This window comes from Caretta caretta, chromosome 20, assembly GCF_965140235.1.
Source record: "Caretta caretta isolate rCarCar2 chromosome 20, rCarCar1.hap1, whole genome shotgun sequence".
NCBI lineage: Eukaryota > Metazoa > Chordata > Testudines > Cheloniidae > Caretta > Caretta caretta.
Genome location: NC_134225.1, coordinates 3,707,032 through 3,728,844, shown reverse-complemented (window position 1 = coordinate 3,728,844; position 21,813 = coordinate 3,707,032). Strand labels below are relative to the sequence as shown.

The 21,813-nt window shown below is 66.3% G+C and overlaps 1 protein-coding gene across 7 annotated transcripts; it reads left to right on the top strand.

Annotated features, from left to right (window-relative positions):
- Positions 1–1,547: 1,547 nt before the first annotated feature.
- Positions 1,548–19,916, top strand: ARHGAP9 (Rho GTPase activating protein 9). 7 transcript variants are annotated; one of them, XM_075121587.1, is made up of 20 exons: positions 1,548–1,626; positions 2,474–2,549; positions 4,215–4,252; positions 5,126–5,540; positions 7,659–7,906; positions 9,558–9,776; positions 10,154–10,300; positions 10,709–10,819; positions 11,188–11,249; positions 11,855–11,942; positions 12,176–12,271; positions 13,118–13,216; positions 13,953–14,079; positions 14,187–14,300; positions 15,868–15,966; positions 16,580–16,660; positions 16,859–16,912; positions 17,251–17,385; positions 17,901–18,006; positions 18,901–19,916. In XM_075121587.1, the coding sequence occupies exons 2-20, from the start codon at positions 2,531–2,533 to the stop codon at positions 19,085–19,087; spliced, it is 2,445 nt and encodes an 814-aa protein (XP_074977688.1). In that variant the 5' UTR covers positions 1,548–1,626; positions 2,474–2,530; the 3' UTR covers positions 19,088–19,916. The 7 variants fall into 7 exon arrangements, with proteins under 7 accessions (XP_074977688.1, XP_074977687.1, XP_074977685.1 ...); XM_075121586.1 differs by having other exon boundaries at positions 2,474–2,576; positions 16,583–16,660; XM_075121584.1 differs by having other exon boundaries at positions 2,474–2,576.
- The last annotated feature ends 1,897 nt before the right edge of the window (positions 19,917–21,813 follow it).

Here is a 21,813-nt window from a genome sequence, read left to right as displayed (position 1 = left end):
TAACAGCTTCCTTCATAACAGACAGGACGAGGATGGAGACTCCCAAACCCTCGGACTCGCAGTGCTTGGGAGCACCCCAGGGTGCTCACTGCGGTTGTGAGGAGGCCAGCATGTGCTCCAGAGCTCAGCTAACCCAGCTGGTACCGCACAGACCAACCGCAGCAGCGTGGCACAGAGAACAACCAGCAGCGATACGCACTGGACTCCATCGCCTGCTATGCACTCGGCTCAAGCCTTAACCCCATGGGGCTGGATAGCTTCTCCTTCCCTGGCACAGCCTGAGGGGAGAACGCCCACTGCTCACCCTGCAAGTCAGTGACAGAACCACAGATGGAACCCAGGAGTCCTGAATCCAGTTCTCTGTTCTTGTTCCTAGAGCATATGTCCTCCCAGAACTGGGAATAGAACCTAGGAGATCTGTCACCCTCCCTACCCCCCCAACCACTAGACCCCGCTCCCCTCCCACAACCAGGAATAGAACCCAGGAGTCCTGACACCCAGCCCCTCTCACCGCTCTCATCCACTAGGTCCCGCTCCCCGCCCACAACCAGGAATAGAACCCAGGAGTCCTGACACCCAGCCCCTCTCACCGCTCTCATCCACTAGGTCCCACTCCCCGCCCACAACCAGGAATAGAACCCAGGAGTCCTGACACCCAGCCCCTCTCACCGCTCTCATCCACTAGGTCCCGCTCCCCGCCTACAACCAGGAATAGAACCCAGGAGTCCTGACACCCAGCCCCTCTCACCGCTCTCATCCACTAGGTCCCGCTCCCCTCCCACAACCAGGAATAGAACCCAGGAGTCCTGACACCCAGCCCCCCTCACCGCTCCCATCCACTAGGTCCCGCTCCCCGCCCACAACCAGGAATAGAACCCAGGAGTCCTGACACCCAGCCCCTCTCACCGCTCTCATCCACTAGGTCCCGCTCCCCTCCCACAACCAGGAATAGAACCCAGGAGTCCTGACACCCAGCCCCCCTCACCGCTCCCATCCACTAGGTCCCGCTCCCCGCCCACAACCAGGAATAGAACCCAGGAGCCCTGGCACCCAGCCCCTCTCACCGCTCTCATCCACTAGGTCCCGCTCCCCTCCCACAACCAGGAATAGAACCCAGGAGTCCTGACACCCAGCCCCGCTCACCGCTCTCATCCACTAGGTCCCGCTCCCCTCCCACAACCAGGAATAGAACCCAGGAGTCCTGACACCCAGCCCCGCTCACCGCTCTCATCCACTAGGTCCCGCTCCCCTCCCACAACCAGGAATAGAACCCAGGAGTCCTGACACCCAGGCCCTCTCACCGCTCTCATCCACTAGGTCCCGCTCCCCTCCCACAACCAGGAATAGAACCCAGGAGTCCTGACACCCAGCCCCTCTCACCGCTCTCATCCACTAGGTCCCGCTCCCCTCTCACAACCAGGAATAGAGCCCAGGAGCCCTGGCGCCCCCAGCCCAGCCCTGGCTGCCTGTCACACGGCGGGCCAGGGAGGTGTGACTGCAGCTGCTGACGTGGGCCGAGCTGTCCCAGGACCCTCCTCCTCTGGCAGCGGCTGCTGAGAAGCCGCCAGCAAAGTTGCAGGAGGTCCCTGCTCCGGTGTGGGGAGCGACTGAACAGTGAGCGGCCAGGTAAGGGGCCTAATGGGGTGGGGAAGGACTTTTCTGCCCAGCCTCTTCGCCAGGGAGAAGGTACCCGAGCTCCTGGCGCTGGCGGGGGGCTCACCAGTCGCAGGCTGCCCGCCGTGCTAGGGCTGAAGTGCTTGTGAGATGCTGCTCAGAGCCATGGGACCCCCTAGAAAGAGACATGGGGAGGGGGGCATCTCTGCAAGGCTCCCCCCTAGAGCATACGTCAGTGAGAAAACCCCTGTCGAAGCAACACAGGTACTGTTACCTGGGCATCCCATACACGTGCCGAGAGCCACCGCCGGGCTGGGGCCACACATGGCCATCATCTGTCTGGAACCATGCACGGCCACTGCCGGGCTGGGGCCACGCACGGCCACCGCCGGGTTGGGGCCACGCACGGCCATCATCTGGCTGGAACCACACAGGGCCACTGCCGGGCTGGGGCCACGCACGACTGTAGGTTGTCAGAGGCACAACTTTGCAAGAGGAAAGGTGCTGAGCAGGCGATTCAAACCACATGTTGTCTGTCTCCACACCGCCCCCGGCCCGCAAGGAAATGCAGCTTTCAAAACAACATCTGGGGGAGCCACCCAGTCTAACCCCGGCTGTCCTGGCTGCAGGGACGGAGAATAAAACAGAGGGGTGGGAGGTGGGACTCTATACTCCTGGGAACGGTCGAAAGGGGTGGACTAGGCAGAGCTGCCATCTGTCCAGATTTTCCCAGGAGGGGCCATTTCTGGAGGTAGTTGTCTTGGGAAATGTGCAAGGGTCCTTGCGTGGCTCACGCTGCCGGCTGTCCAGTTTTAGGGGCTCAGGATCACCCCGCCTGTCCCATGTTTTTGTACCTCAGAAGTGGCAGCCCTAGGACGAGGCCCCAGGCTTCCCAACACCCAGCGCCCATCGGCAAATGAGGGGGCTCGCACTTGGTAAGAGAGAGAAGGAGGAAAATCCAGGTGTGTTGTTTGTGGGAGCCGCGGATCCCCATTTCCCGGATGGAGAAACTGAGGCACGGGGTAGATGAAATGACTTGCCCAAGGTCACCAGCGAGTCAGCGGCAGAGGAACCCTGATCTCCTGGATCATTGCCCTATATCCCATCCTCACAGCAGCCTCCCTCCCTCTCACTTGGTGCGTCTCTGATTGTCCGAGGCCTCCCTGCACCTCCCGTTGGATTTGGCTGCTGTTTGCTCAGCGCCTCAGCCGCAGGGGCTGCGTTTTCGGGTTTTGCGCGCGGGCCGAGGGTCCTGTTTAACCGGCGATGTGCCAAGGAGAGTCCATTTCAGAACACGCAGCTTCGGGGTGAGGGGAAAGGACAGAACTGAACAGAGGAGGGGGGTAATTGACCGAGGCTTGGCTGTCAGATGCACTCCCCCAAAGTGACTCGATTGAAGGGGTCTCCGGGGAATAGCCCCCTGGCCAAGCGGTGTGGGGGGGGGCATGGCATATTTTGGAATCAGTGATAAAGAAGCAAGAGGGCCTGGGGGATGCAGAGGCTTGAAGGGCTGTTAATCCTCATCGCTGCCTGCAATGTAGGGGCACCACCCAGAGCTAGCTGCATCATGTCAAATTGAGGTTTGGTCTGGGGGTGCGGTGGAGTCTGATGAGGCCCCCCCGCAGGGAGGTGGGTCAGAGGGAATGGGACTCTCCTCTCACGACTGTTTTATTCCACATGGGTCTCCCCTCCCCCCCCCCCCCAGTTCCCTCCTTCCCATCTGTGCTGAGCGGGGGTTGCGCCCCAGGGCACTGGAGACAGAGACTCACTCTGCTCACGCAGCAGCTCGGCTCACAGGAAGCCGGTGCCCGTCACCGAGCGGAAATGCGGTACCTGTGCTCTGCGCGCCGGCGGGGGGGTGACTATAAGAAAACAATTAAAACCAGGTCCTTTGTGCTGCCTTGAGGGCGGGGGGGAGGGGGAGGGGAGTGAGGCTGGGCCAGTGGCTGCCTTTTCGGGGTCCCTAACTCCAAGACCAGAGAATCCCCCCCAGCTGCTCCTCCACCCAGCCAGAGCATCTCAGAGAGGGGCACCAAGAACACACACATACCCCCACCCGGCCCCTGGCCAGTCACTCCAGTCCTTAATTCTCCTCCAAGGTACCAACTGGCACCTTGGTTCTTGGCTGCACAGGGGAGGGCGTGGACTGGTCCCGCGCGGGGCAGAGCAAACAACAGTCCCGCCGCTGGAGACCCCAACAGGCATGCTGTATCTGGCTCCCCCTCCCCATGGTCACATGCAGAATGGGCAATCAGGAGCCAGGACTCCTGGGTTCCATCCCCAGCTCTGAGAGGGGAGGGGGGATCTAGTGGTTAGAGCGGGGGAGCTGGGCGTCAGGACTCCTGGATTCCACCCCTGGCTCTGCTGGTAACTCTGCCTTGGAGGCATCCCCCCACACCCTGTGCCCCAGGTTCCCACTCTGTCAGTGGGGTGAGGCTGACCTGCTGACAGGGCTTTGAGCACCTGGGCTGGCAGGGATGCCAGCTTTGTAAGCGCAGCCCCGGCCTTCGCCCCTTGGTGACACATGCACCCGGCTCAGCGCCCTGGTGCCCGGAGACCATTAACCCTTCAGTGCCTGCTTTTCTCCTTCTCCTCCCCAGGTTCTGCAGGCCAGCCCCATGGCAGCACCCTGGCGGTGGTGAGTCCCTGTGCGCCGCCCCAACACCTCCAGCCCAGCCCATCCCGGGGCCTGAAGTCCCTCCTGGCCACGTCCTCTCCTTCAGTTCAGCTAGCAGCTGGCCCCCTCCCCTGCCCAGCCCCGTGTAGGCCCCGTGACTCTGGGTACGTGGAACGGACCCATGGGCCGAGCCCCCTTGCCATGCCAGTTCTCGGCTCCACCTCCATCCCCGGGGCAGATGGGGGGAGGAAGGGGCCTGAAAGATGCCCCCCATACGGGAATCTGAATCTCAATGTCCCACCCCGGGGGAAATGTGGGAGTTACCCAGGGGATGGGGGGGATCCCCAGGGCTGTGTCTCCACCATACAGTTGCTGGTTTGGGCTCTGGGGCCTCTGCCCAAGGCTGCCTGGCCAGGGAAGGGGAGACATGCGGAGGCCCTGCCCCCCCCCCGCCCTTGGCAGAGCCAGTCACCCTGAGCTGTATGTGGCCGTCTGCGATGAGCCACTGGCTGGAAAGCCGCAGAGCTGGCTGGCTTCCTGTTGTAGCAGCATCTGGGCTTCCTGTAGCCACGTGGCCTCACCCGCTGGCCGCTACCAGGGCACTGAGCCCTGGCTTGGACATGTTCTCTTGGGGGGGCAGGGCAAGCAGCCATGTCCCAGTCTCCACAGCGCCCCCATGGGGGCTGCCCCTGCCAGTCCAGCAGCGGGCCTGAAGCAAGGAGGTCTGGAGCCAGCGGGAGGAGCAGGCCAGGTTGCCTGGGCACGCACCAGCACCGTGCGTCCAGAAGGGAAAGCCCCCGTTCCCCACATCCCGAGCCAGCTGGTCCCCCTTCCCCCGTGCCATTGGGGCCGACGCCTCGTGTCTCAGCCTGGTCCCCTGCCTTCTCCTTCCAGATGACGGTGCTGGACCCCGGCTGGGCTGGGCTCGTGGCGCGCACAAGGCGGCCAGCCGCTCTCCCCCTCGCTGAGATGCTGTCAGGGCGGTGGCGGCTGGAAGGCCGGTCCTGGCGCCGGGCCAGCCCCTCGCCAGGCTCCTCCTCGGCCGTGGCGCTGCGAGCCCTCTACGACTACCAGTACGAGGCGGAGGACGGGCGCCAGGTGGCCATCGCTGAAGGCGAGTGCTTCCTGCTGCTCCACAAGACCAATGAGGACTGGTGGCAGGTGCGGCGGCTCAGCGATCCCCGGAGGGCACGGCCCATCTTTGTGCCGGCCACCTACGTGGCGGAGGTGGGCCCTCGCGTGGAGGGTGGCCCGTGGCTGAGTGCCACGCTGCTCGCAGCCGCTGGCACCGGGCAGCACCCATCCCCGGGTGAGTGTCTGGCAGGGAGCCGGGTGAGGGCTCAGCAGGGGGCTCTCTCCCCTCCCAGCATGGCACGAGGGGTTATGGGCTGCAGGGACCGGGCTGGGGGTGTCACAGATCCACAGGATCGGGGCTACAGCCCCAGCTTTGGACCGGTCTCTGGGAGGACCCAGACCCCCTCGGGGTCTCGCTCTCCCTCCAGGATCTCCCACGCGGCTTCTCCGCCTCTTTAGACAGGACCCCTGGCTGTCAGCCCCCCTGTGCCCCGCCAGGAGCTCCGCCAGCGAGACAGACCCCTGAGGGCGACTTGTCCGCTCTGAGGGCTCAGTACCCCTCGCCCGGCAGCTGCAGGGGAGCTCGCACAGCGGGGCCAGGCAGCCAGGTGTATGTCACCTGGAACCTGGCCCGGGAAGCCTTGGGCTAGTGCCGAGGGACGAAAGCTCTGGGCAGCCGAGCACCCAGCCAGGCTGTGGGGAACCCCCTTGTTCCAGCTCTGACTCTCCCTCCGCCCAAGCTCCTTGCTCAGAGCCCCCTCCCCCCAGTAGCCAGCCCTTCTCCCCCACCTCACCTCTCTCTGGAGCTGCTGCTCAGCCCCACTGCGGACAGGCGGGACCCAGATCTCTGTCCTTTGTTGCTAGGTATCAGTGTCTGGGTAATTGGATGGGCATTGTCTTCTCAACTGCTCCTGGGATTAAGGCCCTGGGCGCCACCCATACCTCCACTTCTTTGCCTGCCCTGGGAGCAAACAGCCCTTTGGGGAACAGGGCAGCACAGGGGGAAACTGAGGCACACACAGGCTTCATGGAAATGTTACAAAATTCTTGCTTTGTCACAGGGGGTTCAGCAGGAGTCGCTGTCTCCTGGCAGTCAGGGCTGGCCCCAGTGTGGCGCTGGGGGGCTCTGTGCTACATGGAGCGGGGCAGGGGGCTCTCCCCTGGCAGTCAGCGCTGACACCAGTGCCCCAGGGTGGTGCTAAGGGGCACTGTGCTGCAGGGAGTATGTGGGGGGGGGTCAGCAGGGGTGTCACGGAGTCTCTGGGCGATGCTCTGGGTCTGCTCCCTACAAAGCCAGGCAGGACTCTGGGGAAGTCTCCTCTCCGGGAGCAGCCTGTCTGCAGGACACACAGCTCCCCCGGCTCCACCTTCCTGGCTCTGACCTCGGAGCATTCAGCATCCTCTGCCCCTCCGTGCGCTTCCCACAGCGAGTCCGCTCAGGCGGGGTCCCGGGGGGGCCAGAGGGTCCTGCCCCCCAACTCCGCAGTCAGACGTGACTCTCAGCCAGCCAGGAAAACAGAAGGTTTATTAGACGACAGGAACATGGTCTAAAACAGAGCTTGTAGGTGCAGAGAACAGGACCCCTCAGCCGGGTCCATTCCGGGGGGCAGTGAGCCAGACAACCACGTCTGCCCTTCTCCAGCCAGCCCCAAACTGAAACTCCCTCCAGCCCCCCCTCCTCTGGGCTTTGTCCGTTTCCCGGGCCAGGTGGTCACCTGATTCCTTTGTTCTCCAACCCTTTAGCTCTCACCTTGCAGGGGGGAAGGGCCCAGGCCATCAGTTGCCAGGAAACAGGGTGTCGGCCATTCTCTGTGTCCAGACCCCTGCACACACCTGCCCTCTAGGGCTCTGCAATGATCATACACCCTTACCCCCCCACCTAGATACTTAAGAACTGCCTAGGGGAAACTGAGGCACCCCCACACTATTCAGAGGAAACATTAAGAACAGTCCTGCTTTGTCACAAGGGGGCGCTGGGCTGCAGGGAGCGGGTGTGGGGGCTCAGCAGGGGGTGTTGGGCTGCAGGGAGTGGGGGGGGACTCAGCAGGGGGTACTGGGCTGCAGGGAGTGGGGGGGCTCAGCGGGGGGCGCTGGGCTGCAGGGAGCGGGGTGGGGGGGCTCAGGAGGGGGCGCTAGGGGAGGTATCTGTCGGATGAGCTGTGAAGCCAGGGGGCCAGTGGGATCATGCCTGGAGCTGGGGGGTGGGGAGGCTGCATCCAGGCTCTCAGCTGAGCGGTGGGGGACCCTCTGTCAGCCCCAGGTGCTGTTCACAAGCCAAGACGTGCCCTCCCCTCCCGCTGCTGCCCTCCAGCACAACAGGGGCTCTGACCCAGTTGCTCTCTCCCCTTGCCAGGCCTGCAGCCACGGTACCGATCCCTCCAGGACCTGTCCAGCTGCCCAGCCCCGCCTGGCCACTACTCCTGCCACAGCCTGAGCCTGCCAGCCTGGGACCCCGGCCCCCAGCTCGGCCCGACCCACCCCGTCAGCAGGAGCATCAGCGCCACCGGCCTGGCCCAGAGCCCCGGCAGTGACGCGCCCGTCCCCAGATGCCAGCAAGAGCGGTGCCCGGAGCCGGTGCGGCAGGGGGCCAGCCCCCCTGGGGTAAGTATGGCCTCCTGGGGGAGGGGCAAGGGTGGGGTGTATGCATCTGGCTCCCCCGCCCTGCCCCTCCCTTCTCCACATCACCCACCCAGAGCAGCCGGGGCAGGGCTGGAGAAGTCCCACAGCACGTGGGCAGCCCCCTGCTATCCCAGCGCTACTCCTCCACCTCTGCAGGGGCCCCTCACTCCCGACCCCCAGCCCCCTGCTAGCCCAGCCCTGGGCTCCCTGGTGCCTGGCCCTGGCCTTGGGTTCATGTAGGAGCCTCCCCCATCCCACCCACCCGCCTTCCTCTTTCTTCCTCTCTCTGACCACAGGGAGGGAAGTGTAGGTGCAGGGGCTGTGCTAACCCGCAGGATGTGGGGTGAGCTGTGGGAGGGGCTGCCCCATGGCTTGCGGCCTGGAGCAACACTTCAGGCTCAGCTCCCCAAGAGCTACAGGCCCAGCTACTGCTGGGGGCAGGGGCTGAGTGCTCAGCTGCCCCCCCGGGAAGGGGGGGGCAGACTGACGGGCTGAGCAGCAGCAGCAAGGGGTGAGTGTCCGCGTGGGACTTGGGGGGAGGGCGGGCAGCGGGGGGGCAGGAGGGAGAGGAGATGGTCATGGGGCGGGAGGAAGGGCACTGCGGGGAGGGAACCGGGTGCAGAGAGGCACAGGATAGGGGACAGAGGGGCTGAGCAGGGACGAGGGGGCCTGGGGTATGGGGGTGGGGACAGTGGGGGGCACAGGAAGTGGCAGGGTGGAGCAGGCACAGCAAGGGGTAGGGAGCCGGGGGCTCAGGAGGGGGCAGGGGGCAGGGGGCACCAGCTGACGGGCGGCTCAGCGCCCCTGGCATTGTTCCAAGCCGCTCTGGGGAAACCGTTCCAAACCTTGCCTAAGCAAGAGTTTCTCGGCTTCGCCCAGAGCCGGGGGAGGGCGGGGGGCTGGGCGGGACCATGTGTCGCGGGGTCCCAGGCTCGGTGCTCAGCACCTGCTCTGGATGAAGCTGGCCAGGACTCTGGGGAGGGGTCTCCCCTCGGGGCTCACTCCCCCCGGGCAAGGAGCCGGCTCAGTCACCCCGTGAGCTCCCCGCAGCGAGGCCCCCCCGGGGGAGCCTGACACCCCCCCCCAAGGGCCCTGCCCCCCACCCGCAGCCGGCAGTGACTCCCAGCCAGCGGGTGACGCAGACGGGTTGTTAGTCGCCGGGGACCCAGCGTAAGACGGAGCTGGTTAGCACCTACCAGGGACTCTCAGCAAAGTGCATCTGGGGGGGGAGCCAGAGCCCAGGGCCCTCCCACCATGTCCCAACCCAGGAGACAGACCCCTTCCAGCTGCCCACCCCCCCGACACCCCTTCCCCCCCGGGCTTTGTCTCTTTTCCGAGCCAGCAGGGTCACCTGGTCTGTCCCAGCACCTCCAGCTGATCCTTGCAGAGGAGGGGGCCCTGCTACCAGTTGCCAGGCTCCCTCTGGCCCCCCAACTCTGCCGGTGCCCCTCGCTCCTGACCCACAGCCCCTCCTTGGGGCTCTGTGAGGAACTTTGGACCCTCTGCCCCCAAGCAGGCTGGATTCTCTCTGACTGTGCACCCCCAACTCTGACATTGGAGTGGGGGGTTCCCTGTAGCCCCTGGGGGCAGCAGCCTTGACAGTAACCAGTGCCCCCCGCCTCATGCCCTGCAGGGTCCACCCTCTGGAGCCACCATGGAGGAGCCCCCGATTTACTGCAACCTGGAGGAGATAAAGCAGGTGCGGGGGGAGCCCCCCAACCCCAGCGGCCCCCCGCTGCAGGTGCTGGACACCTGGGAGCGCCACCTCGACCCCAGCACCGGCCGCAGCTACTTCTACAACCGGGAGACGGGCGACAAGTCTTGGAAACCTCCACGGCGCCACCGGGAGATGGTAGGGAGACGGGGGGGGTGGGCTGCCCCATTGTCCCCCTGGACTGGTGTACTGCCCGGCCTCCTGTGCCCTGGCCTGGCTTAGCCAAGCACCCGGGCTGCCCGCCAGGTGCCTGAGATAGCTGAGCACTAATTGCTCTAATGAAGCACGCCAGGGAGGGGAGGGAGCTGGGTGGGCCGTGGGCAGAACCCAGGAGTCTCCTGCTACGACAGTGTCCCAGGAACACAGTACCAGGAGCAGTGCAGGTCAGGAGGGGCCCCGGCAGAGCTGGTGGGGGGCGGGGCTGGGCTAGCAGGGGGCTGCGGTTCGGGAGTGAGGGGCATCACCATGCTGTGGGTTGGGGGGCACTCCCTGACTCGCTCCCCTCTCCCGTGCAGAGTTTGCTCCCCGTGGAGGCTCTGAGCCCCGAGCCCCCGGCAGCCGCCGACCCGGGGGAGACGCTGACGCAGGGCGGGGACGGCGTCCAGGCCGGCCGGCTCGGCTACACCAAATCCATGATCTTGCCGGAATCCCGTGTGCCCAAGGTGAGATGCCCGCAGGGGGCCGGGGCCGCGTGGGGGGGGCTGGGTTAGCGTTCGGGGGGGGAGCCCCATGCAAATCCCGCATCCTCTTTCAGGAGGCAGGATGTTGGGGGGCAGAGTGTTCAGGGCAGGGTGTGGGGGGCAAGGTATTCAGGAGGCATGGTGGGGGGCAGAGTGGGGGGTATTGGGGGGCATGGTGGGGGGAAGGTTGTGGGGGCTGGTTGTTGGGGGAAGGGTAGGGAGGCAGGGTGTGGGGGGCTGGTTGTTGGGGGCCAGGGTATTGGGGGGCTGGGTGGGGGGGCAGGGAGTTGGGGGGCCGGTAGGTGGGGGCAGGGTGTTCGGGGGCTGGGTGGGGGGGCAGGGAGTTGGGAGGCAGTGACCATCTCCCCTGCTCTCTCACTCTTTCTGCAGGTGTCTCACCGCAGGAATCGCTCCCAGCCCAGCTTTGAGGACTGGGTGGGGACCGGTCCCCCCACCACTTCCCCCGGGGGCTGCCCCCCTCACCCCTCTGACTTACCCCATGTGAGTTAATCCCCAGCCCCCTCCTGCTCCCCTGGGCCCCCCATGTGCTGACTGCACAGGAAACTCCCAGCCAGCAGCTCCCAAGGCCGGGGTGTGTGTGAATGGGCCCTGCCCCCCATCCCCTTGGTCACCCCCAAACGGATTCGATTCCCAAGAGCTGGCTGCAGCCTGGGTCCCCCACCGTGTGGTTCAGGCCAGGGGGCACTGGCCTGGGCAGGTCTGGGGGAGGGAGTGGGGGACAGGGCTGTGGGGGGTGAGGGGTGGGGTTGAGCAGGGGGCTGTGGAGGAGAGGGAGGGAGTGGGGGTCAGGGGCTGTGGGGGGCAGGGGCTGTGAGGGGTCAGGGGGCTGACAACTCTCCCCACGGCAGGAGGTGGAGAAGGCTGGGCAGCTGAACAAAACCAAGATTGCAGAGGGGGGCCGGAAACTCAGGTACGTGGTGGTGGTGGGGGAGGTCCCTGCAGCAAGTGTCAGGCATCCTGGGGGGGCAGGAGGGGGGATCCCTGTGGTGGGGGGAGACATCCTGGGGGAGACGGGGGGGTCCCTGTGGTGGGGGGGAGATGTCCTGGGGGAGCAGGAGGGGGGTCCCTGTGGTGGGGGGAGGCATCCTAGAGGGCAGGAGGGGGGGTCCCTGTGACAGGGGGAGGCATCCTGGGGTGGCAGGAGGGGGGGTCCCTGTGGTGGGGGGAGGCACCCAGGGGGGCAGGAGGGGGAATCCCTGTGGCGGGGAGAGGCGGCGGGGGGGAGACAGGAGGTGGGGTCCCTGTGGCGGGGGCCTCGCCGTGGCTCCCCCTCTCCGGCGGGGCGCGGGGAGCCGCTCGGCCTCTCACAGCCCAGGGGTTTGGACAAGGGACGTCCTGGGCATGAAGGGACAAAGGGGCCTTTCTCAGCTGAACCTCGGGGCCCAAGGAAGGGGGAGTTCAGGGCATGGCGGGGGGGAGCTGGGGCTCCCGGGGGGTGGGAAGTTCCCGGGCAGCAAGGGGCGGGGGGGCTCCTGGGGACTGTCCCAGCTGGGCTCAGCCCCCTCTCTCTGGCAGGAAGAGCTGGGGCATCTCCTGGGTGGTGCTGGCTGGGAACAGCCTCGTCTTCTACAAGGATCTCAAGGGCCCGGCCCACACCAGCTGGGTGAGTGGGGGGCTGGGGGGGGGTGAGTGGGGACGGGGGGGGTGTCACACCTGTCCCAGACCCCAGGAGATGGGAGCTGCCTGGGGAGGGACTGCGCTGCCCCCCAGGCCCCGCCTGTGCGAGCCCATGCTGCAGCCCAGGGGGTACTCAAGGCCCAGGGCCCCCCCCAGCAGCCCCATGGCTGAGCGATGCCCGTGGCTGCGGCCCTGACGCCCCCTCCCCTCGCCCCCCAGAGACCCGCCAGCAGCAGGCCTGAGAGCAGCGTGGACCTGCGGGGCGCGGTGCTGGAACGGGCACGAGACATGTCCAGCAAGAAGAACGTCATCCACGTGAGTGTGGGGGGAGCCCCGGCTCCCGGCCACGCCCCCCCAAGGACCCAGAACCGCCCCCAGCTCCCAGCAACGCCCCCCAGGGTCCCAGAACCTTCCCTGGCACCCTTCGATGCCCCCCCAGGGACCCAGCAACCCCCCCTGGGTCCCAGCCACGCCTCCCAGGGACCCAGAACCTCCCCTGGCACCCTGCAATGCCCCCCCAGCTCCCAGTCACGCCTCCCAGGGACCCAGAACCCCCCCGGCTCCCAGCAACACCCCCCAGGGACCCAGAACCTTCCCTGGCACCCTTCAATGTCCCCCCCCAGGGACCCAGAACCTTCTCTGGTACCCTGCAATGCCCCCCCAGGGACTCAGAACCCCCCCCAGCTTCCAGCAACACCCCCCAGGGACCCAGAACCCCCCCAGGGATCCAGAACCCTCCCGGCTCCCAGCCACACACCCCCCAGGGACCCAGAACCTCCCCTGGTACCCTGCAATGCCCCCCCAGGGACCCAGCAACCACCCCATGGACCCAGCAACACTCCCCCCCAGGGACCCAGAACCTCCCCCGGCACCCAGTGTCCCACCCTGGCCCCACCGCTGAGCTCCGGGGCTCCTGGACCCCTGCACCCCACGGTCCCTGTCCCCAGAGCAGCCTGGGAGATGCTCTCCTCAACTGCCCATGGGGGGGTGGCTTCTTGTCCCCCCAGGCGCCAGATGCCCCCCCAGGCCCTGCAGAGTCTGGGCGTCCCTGCCTGGCCCCTGACCTGCCTCTAGACCAGCCCCCTCTCCCCACAGGGGGCCTTGCGGGGGGGGGGGCCTGCCCCTGCCCGGCCCCCTGACCTGCCCGTGTCCCCCCGGCAGCTCCGCACAGTGACTGGCAACGAGTTCCTGCTGCAGTCGGACAGCGAGGCCGAGATCCAGGAGTGGCACCAGACTATCAAGGGCGTCATCCGTAGGCTGGTGAGTGCCAGCGGGCAAAGGGTTAACGCGGCCCAGGCCTCGGTATTGGGGGCCCCCACCCATGGGAAACCTGGGGACAGGAGGGGATAAAGGAGTTGCCCCCTGCTGACCTCCCCCCTGCTTTGCCAGTGCCCCTCACTCCCGACCTGCAGCCCCTGCTAGCCCAGCCCGGGGCTCCCCCCACCCAGCTCTGCTGGTGCCCCTCACTCCCGACCCGCAGCCCCTGGGCTCTGCCCCCCCAGCTCTGCCGGTGCCCCTCACTCCCAACCCGCAGCCCCTGCCAGCCCAGCCCGGGGCTCTGCCCCCCCAGCTCTGCCAGTGCCCCTCACTCCTGACCCGCAGCCCCTGCTAGCCCAGCCCGGGGCTCCCCCCACCCAGCTCTGCTGGTGCCCCTCACTCCCGACCCGCAGCCCCCTGCCAGCCCAGCCCGGGGCTCTGCCCTCCCAGCTCTGCCAGTGCCCCTCACTCCCGACCCGCAGCCCCTGGGCTCTGCCCCCCTAGCTCTGCCGGTGCCCCTCACTCCCGACCCGCAGCCCCTGCCAGCCCAGCCCTGGGCTCTGCCCCTCTGGCCTGACCTGCTGTCCCAGCCCTGGGTTGCCCCGAATGTGGGGAATGCCCAGCACACTGCCCCTCCCCCTCCATCCCCTTGTGTGGCTGGGAGTGGTTCCCATCCCCCGTCGCATTGCCCCCCCCCCATTGGCTGCTCCCCTGCCTGACGTGTCCCCCTGCGCCCCAGGACCGGGAGAACCCCCTGGACGAGCCGGGCTACGTGCTGCGCCGGGCCGGCAGCTCCGAGCTGGGGGAGCTGAGCGGGGATGAGGAGGACGACGGGCTGAGGCCAAAGGACAGCTGGAAATCCTCCGGTAGGTGCCCGCCGCAGGGGGGGACGGGGCTGGCCTTGGCGCTGGGGGAGGGGCGACGGGCCTGGAGGGCTCGTTGGCTGCTTCACCCCCCCTCTGCCCCCCTCCAGGTTCCACCTGCCGCCCGGACAGCACCGAGAGGAAGCGGGTCAAGAGCAAACTCCGGCGCTTCATCGTCAAACGCCCCCCGCTGCAGAGCCTGCAGGAGAAGGGGCTCATCCGAGGTGGGGACCCCCTGCCCCCCACCCCCCTGTATCCCATCGCCCCATAATTCCCTGCACCCGCTCCCCTGTACCCCTTCCCCTGCTCCATACCTCCACCCCATCTCCTCCATCCACCTGCCTACTATCCCCCCTGCTCCCTGTCCCCCATTCCCCCTGCACCCCCTGACCCACCACTGCAGTGCCTGCAGGAGAAGGGGATCATCCAAGGTGGAGACCCCCCTCCCCCATTGCACCCCCTGCCCCCCATTCCCTGCTCCCCATCTCCCTGTACCCCATTCCCTGCACCCCTGTCACGGAGTCCCCGGGTGATGCTCTGGGACGGCTCCCCACGAAGCCAGGCAGGACTCTGGGGAAGTTTCCTCTCTGGGAGCAGCCTGTCTGCAGGACACACAGCTCCCCCGGCTTCCACCTTCCTGGGTCTGACCTCGGAGCATTCAGCCTCCTCTGCCCCTCCCTGTGCTTCTCACAGCGAGTCCGCTCAGGTGGGGTCCTGGGGAAGCCAGAGGGTCCTGCCCCCCAACTCCGCAGTCAGACGGGACTCTCAGCCAGCCAGGAAAACAGAAGGTTTATTAGATGACAGGAACATGGCCTAAAGCAGAGCTTGTAGGTGCAGAGAACCAGACCCCTCAGCCGGGTCCATTTTGGGGGGCAGTGAGCCAGACCACCACGTCTGCCCTTCACTCCCCTTCACTCCGTGTCCCAGCCAGCCCCCAAACTGAAACTCTCTCTAGCCCCCCCCCCTCTGGGCTTTGTCCCTTTCCTGGGCCAGGAGGTCACCGGATTCCTTTGTTCTCCAACCCTTCAGCTCTCACCTTGCAGGGGGGAAGGGCCCAGGCCATCAGTTGCCAGGAGACAGAGTGTCGCCATTTGTGGACCTTGGCCCTTTGCTCTGCAACAATCACACCCCCTTATCCCACCATCTAGAGACTTAAGAAATGCATGGGGGAAACGGAGGCACCCCTACGGTATTCAGAGGAATCATTAAGAACAGTCCCACTTTGTCACAACTCCCCACACTCCATCCCCGGTACCCCTTCCCCACCCCCTGCTCCATACCTCCACCCCATCTCCCCCATCCCCTGCACCCCCACAACACCCCCACCCCCTGCTCCTCATCTCCCCCAGCCCCTCTGTAACCCACCCCCTGCTCTCCCACCATGGCAGAAGTCGCAGAAGAAGGGGCTCAATCAAGGTGGGGACCCCGTATGCTATGTACCACTCCTGTTGATACAGGATTGCATGGCCTTAGGGGACATTAGATGCAAATTATTTAATAAGGCAATCTGCATATTTGTAAAAACTGCCCCTCCCCTCACTCAGCCCGGCCTCCCTCCCCTGCTGGACCCTGTTCTCAGCCCCCCCAGCCTCCCCTTTTCACCCCCCCCAAACTTGGTGCCCCCAGCACCCCCAGTGGCCAGCTGCTGGGATTGCAGCTCTGTCCACAGCCCTGGTGGGGCAAAGGGACGGGCTGGGCAGCCCTTGAGGTGAGCGCAGGCCCCCCCAGGCTGTTTCTGCCCCCCTGAGGGCCCTTGATCCAGCCTGGCGCCCACCCCTGTCCTCTCTCCAGACCAGGTCTTTGGCTGCCGGCTGGACGCCCTGTGCCAGCGGGAGAAAGACACAGTGCCCCGCTTTGTCCGGCTCTGCGTTGAGGCTGTGGAGAAGAGAGGTAGGAGCCCCGCGGGCAGGTGCCCGGCATGCCAGGCCCCCCCAGCGTGGAGCCCCTCCCTCCCTGGGGCAGAGCCCGACCTGCCATTCGGGGGTGTCTTTCTGCGTGGGCCCCCCATGCGGGGTGTCCCAGTGCCCAGCCAGCGCCACCAGCACCTGGGGAGGGGGAAGAGACCTCAGACGGGGGGCAGGCATGCTCCCCCATGAGACCTCCAAGCGGGGCCTGGGGCAGGTGGGGGGGAACACGGGGCTCCGAGCAGGGCCTGGGGTAGGCACGCCCGCTCCAAACGGAGTTGTAGGCGGGGGGGCACACGGAACTCTGAGCGAGATGGGGGGGGCAGGGGACACATGGGGCTCCAAACAGCGTTTGGGGGCTGGGTGAGGAGTACCCGGAGGGAGCTCGGGGGGGGGGGGGGCAGGGGGCATACGGAGCTCTGAGCAGGGGCACGTGGGGCGCCACATGGAGCCCTGAACAGGGTCTGAGGGGTGGGTGGGGAGCACCCAGAGCTGTGAGCAGGGGCGGGGGGCAGGCAGGGGGCACATGGGGTTCCGTGGGGGTGGCGGGGGTCATAACTGCCCCAAGCAGGATCTCACCCCTCCCTCCCTGGCCCCAGCAGGCCTCGATGCGGACGGGATCTACCGGGTGAGTGGGAACCTGGCCGTGATCCAGAAGCTGCGTTTTGCCGTCGACCGGGGTGAGCGTCTGAGCCCGGGGCTGGGGTGGGGGTGGGGGGTGGGCAGCTGCCCTAGAAGCTGCTCCCTGCAGGGAGGTGGCTGCCCCTCACCATGGCCCTTGGCCTTTGCCCTGGGGCTGCAGTGCCCCACATCCCCATAACCTCGGCCCGTGGGGCTGCCAGCCAGGGTGGGGTCGTGATGGGCGTGTTCTTTTGCAGAGCGGGCAGTGACCTCGGACGGACGCTATGTCTTCCCGGAGCAGCCGTGCCAAGGTAGAGCCGGGCCGGGTGGGCACCATGCACGCGTCCCCTCCTCCTGTGGGGTGCCTGGCATTGCCAGCGGGTCACGCTGTGCTCAGGGGGCGCGGGGGCTTTCGACATGGGGGTGCCCGTGGCCGGGGGAGCACAGTGTGTGAGGGGGACCTGGGGGTGTCCATGACCTAGGGGTGCAGTGGGTGGGGGGGTGCAGTGGCCCCCATATTCCACACTCTGGGCACGTGCTACCCATGGGGCTGGCTCGGTCTCTCCAGCTCAGCCGGGCCCGGCCCTGCACCCCTCGTGGTGCCCCCCCACGCTGCACCCCCCAGGGTTGACCCGCCCGTGTCCCCCAGAGGAGCGGCTGAGCCTGGCGGACCCCGAGTGGGACGACGTCCACGTGGTGACCGGCGCCCTCAAGCTCTTCTTCCGCGAGTTGCCCGAGCCCCTGGTGCCCTTCGCCCTCTTCGACGCCTTCGTGGCTGCCGTCAGTAAGGACCTGCCACCCCCCCCCCCCCAGCCGTCCTCCACAGGGCTTTCCCTGCGCCCAACCCCTCCCCCCAGCGGGGCTTCCCCTGTGCCCAGCCCCTCCCTGCGGGGCTTCCCCTGTGCCCAGCCCCATCGCTGGGTTTCCTCTGTGCTCAGCCCCTCCCCCCGCGGGGCTTCCCCTGTGCCCAGCCCCTCCCTGCGGGGTTTCCCCTGTGCCCAGCCCCTCCCTGCGGGGCTTCCCCTGTGGCCAGCGCCCCTCACCATGGGGTCTCCCGTGTGCCGCCTACCCCATGCCCCAATGCCAGGCAGGGGCAGGGGAGGTGGGGCTGGCTGATGCCCTGAGTGGCTCCACCCCCCGTTGTGGGCCCCCCAACCTCAGGGGCCCAGGCTACCTGAGTCACTGGCAGCTCCCCCTCCCCGCGCAGCCAGTGCCCACAGACTCCGGGGTGGGGGCAGCCCTGGGGCCCCCGTGCCCCCATCTCGTCCAGCTGCAGAGCCACGTCGCTTCTTCCCACAGAGCTCCCGGCCGGTGCCGAGCGGGTGCAGCGCCTGGCCGAACTGGTCCAGAGCCTGCCCCCACCTAACTACGCCACGCTGCGCTACATCCTGGCCCACCTCCGCAAGTAAGTGGGGGGCTGGGAAATCCAGGGGGGTCAAATATCCCCAGGGTGGGGAGCAGAGCCAGGGCCTGCAGGTTGGGATTGAGGGGCCCCAGCAGCCGTGGAGGGAAGCGGGTCGGGGTTGAAGGAAACCGGTGGACATGAGGGGCAGAGGGTTGGGACTGGGGGGCCCCGGCGGGCATGGGGGGCAGCGGGTCAGGATTGGAGGGTTCCAGCAGATATGGGGGGCAGTGGGTCAGGATTGAGGGGCCCCAGCAAACATGGGGGACTGCGGGTGGGGATTGGGGGGTACCAGTGGCTGGTGGGGGGCAGTGGGTTCAGGATCGAGGGGCCCCAGTGGCCGGGGGGGTCCGTGGGTCAGGATTGAGGGGCCACGGCGGCCATGGAGGCTGTGGATAGGGATTGGGGGCCCCAGGTCGGGATTGGAGGGCCACAGTGGCCGTGGAGGGCTGTGGGTCGGGATTGAGGGGCCCCGGTGGCCGTGGGTCGGGATTGAGGGGCCCGGCGGACATGGGGGGCTGCGGGTCGGGATTGGGGGACCAAGTGGCCATGGGGGGCTGTGGGTCGGGATTGGGGGGGCCGTGGCAGACATGGGGGGCTGCGGGTCGGGATTGGAAGGTCCCAGGGGCTGTGGGTTGGGATTGGGGGGCCCTGGCAGACATGGGGCGCTGCGGGTCAGGATTGGAGGGCCCCAGTGGCCATGGGGAGCTGTGGGTCGGGACTGAGGGGCCCTGGTGGCCGTGGGTCGGGATTGAGGCGCCTGGCAGACACAGGGGGCTGCGGGGCAGGATTGGAGGGCCCCAGTGGCTGTGGGGGGCTGTGGGGTGGGATTGTGGGGCCTTGGCAGACACGGGGGGCTGTGGGGCGGGATTGAGGCCCCTCTCTGCCGCCCCCCAGGGTGATGGAGTACGCCGAAGTGAACCGCATGACCCGGCAGAACATCGGCATCGTCTTCGGCCCCACGCTGCTGCGTCCCGAGAAGGAGCTGGCCAGCATGGCCGTGGACATGGTCCACCAGAACCAGGCCGTGGAACTGCTGCTCTCCGACTTCCAGCGCATCTTCCCGGCCCCTGGCGCCAACTGAGCCCCTGGCCGGGCCTGGGGCCCGGGCCCCGAACCCCTGCCCAGGATCAGGACCGCCGCCTAGCCCACACTGGGCTCAGCGCAGCCAAGGACAATGGCCCCGTCTCACCCCCAGGCGTCGGACCATGGAGACCCTGCATGGGAGCCGGCGTCCCCGAGCAGGGAAAGGCCCCGTGGCCCGTTCCCCACCCCCCTGAGCCAGCCTGTGCCCCGCCCTGGGGCCGGATCGGAGCCCCTGCCCTGCCGGGTCTGTGCGTGCCCAGGGCACCATCTGTCTGGACTCACGAGCCCGGGGCCGGGCAGTAAATGGCCATCGGCCCAGGGAGCCCCCCAGTCTCTATGCTGTGATTTGCTGCGGGGGAGGGGGTGTGACGAAGTGGGACTGTTCTTAATGTTTCTTCTGAATAGTGTGGGGGTGCCTCAGTTTCCCCTAGGCAGTTCTCAAGTCTCTAGGGGGTGGGATAAGGGTGTATGATCATTGCAGAGCCCTAGAGGGCAGGTGTGTGCAGGGGTCTGGACACAGAGAATGGCCGACACCCTGTTTCCTGGCAACTGATGGCCTGGGCCCTTCCCCCCTGCAAGGTGAGAGCTAAAGGGTTGGAGAACAAAAGAATCCGGTGCCCTCCTGGCCCGGGAAAGGGACAAAGCCCAGAGGAGGGGGGCTGGAGAGAGTTTCAGTTTGGGGCTGGCTGGGGATGATGAGTGAAGGGCAGACGTGGTTGTCTGGCTCACTGCCCCCCAGAATGGACCGAGCTGAGGGGTCCTGTTCTCTGCACCTGCAAGCTCTGTGTTAGACCATGTTCCTGTCGTCTAATAAACCTTCTGTTTTACTGGCTGGCTGAGAGTCCCGTCTGGCTGCAAAGTTGGGGGGGCAGGACCCTCTGGCCCCCCCAGGACCCCACCTGGGCGGACTCGCTGGGGAAGCGCATGGAGGGGCAGAGGATGCTGAAGGCTCTGGGGTCAGACCCAGGAAGGTGGAAGCTGTGTGTCCTGCAGACAGTCTGATCACAGAAAGGAGACTTCCCCAGAGACCTGCCTGGCTTCGTGAGGAGCAGTTCCAGAGCATTGCCCAGGGACCCCGTGACAACTGGTGGCAGAGGTGGGATGTACTGCACCCCGTGGATGGCACTTCCTGCAGTAAGTGACTTGGGATCAGTAAAACGAAGGGGGATTGACGGGGACCAGGCGTGCTGCTGAAGATTCAGAGAGAGACGGTTTCAGGGGGTGGTTAACCCCTGGGAGTGTGTGACCAGAGAGAATGACTTTTGCAGTAACAGGGTTCCCCTGGGGATTGCAGCGAGCGGTCCCAGGGGTGGAGGAGTCTGCCGCTTGACCCTGGCAAAGAGGTGGTGACCTCGAGAAGGGCTGGCACACGAGGGGTTCTACCTGGAAACCGTGGGGAGCTGAGAGCACACAGGCCTGTGAGTCCACAACAACTTGGGAAGAGCGGAGTGACGGCCTGTCACCGTCTCCTGAAGAAGGACATTGTAACCCTGTGCAGAAAGAGAGGGTTGAGCGTTGGAAAGTTCACCAAAGCAGAGTTAATCGTGCAGCTGGAGGAGGATGACCGCTCTAAGGAACAGATTCCTGACCCCAACTGGGGCTATAGCAGGATCTGGGAGCAGCTGAAGCGGGAGCCAGGCACCCCCAAGACTCCTGTCCCCGACCAGACGGGGGTCTTCACGATCGGGTTCCCCATCGGGGGATTGAAGACAGACGGGATTGGAGCTGAGTGCGAGAGAGCGAGAGGACCGTGGGAGACAGCGAGAGCCCGAGAAAGAGCTGCAGAAGCAGCAGCAGCATGAGCTGGCGGTGGGGGAGCGGAGAGGCCTAGGGGACCTCCCAGGGGTGAGTGGGGATAGATCCCGGGGGGCCAGTTCCGCAGGGAACCTTGAGATTAAATTGCTGCCCCTGGTTAAGGAGGGGGGGATGTGGATGCCACCTCACTGCCTTTGAGCAGGCTGGCGATTTGAACCAGGGGGACCCTGCGGAAAAGCCCCGGTGTCTAGCTCCCTTGCTGGGTCCCAAGGCCATAGACTCCGTCAGCCAGATGGGTGGGGAGGTGGACAGGCTCCCACTCCTGACCCCAACCTATATGTCTGTGTGGAAGGTGATGGTCAATGGGGAGACATTCCTGGGGTGGCGAGATCCTGGGACAGAGAGAACTGTTGTCAGGCCCTGGGTGGTGCAGCCTCAGATACCGAGGGGCTGTGTGAGGGTCCCAGGGATGAAGCCCCTCGCCCTGCCTATGGCCCAGATCCCTGTGCAGACCCAGGAGGGGTGGGGCTGGCTGGTCATTGGGGTTCTCCAGGATACCAGCTGCGAGACCCTGTTAGGGGGTGACTTTGTCTCTTTGGGACAGGATCCAGGCCCTGCTCCTGTAATGGCCAAGGGTTTGAATTTGAATCCAGGGAACCAATCTGCGGAGAGGGAAATGGTCAGTGAAAATGCAGATGACCTGGCTGGCAGGGGGGAGGAGCGGCTAGGCTCAGCTACCTGTCTGCCTGTAACCAGACCCCTGGGGCTGGGCAGACAGAGAGATGCTCCCCGCCCCCTTGCACACCGGAGAGGGGGCTCAGGGGGCTCACGCTGGCTCTGATGCAGTGAGGAAAGCAGGGAGCTCGCTGCCTACCCCCACTGGGACAGCAAGGGCAGCGCTGAGCATAGTGGGAGCTGAGACCCCAGCTGAGTGGGGGGAGACACAGGCAGGGCAGGGGATCTGTGGGG

Excerpts from the sequence above, each read along its gene's own strand:
- ARHGAP9 (XM_075121584.1), top strand. The coding sequence starts at position 2,531 with ATGAGGGGGCTCGCACTTGGTAAGAGAGAGAAGGAGGAAAATCCAG. Across the intron at positions 9,777-10,153 it reads CACGGCGCCACCGGGAGATG|AGTTTGCTCCCCGTGGAGGC; the intron begins GTAGGGAGACGG and ends TCTCCCGTGCAG. Across the intron at positions 14,301-15,867 it reads GGAGAAGGGGCTCATCCGAG|ACCAGGTCTTTGGCTGCCGG; the intron begins GTGGGGACCCCC and ends TCCTCTCTCCAG.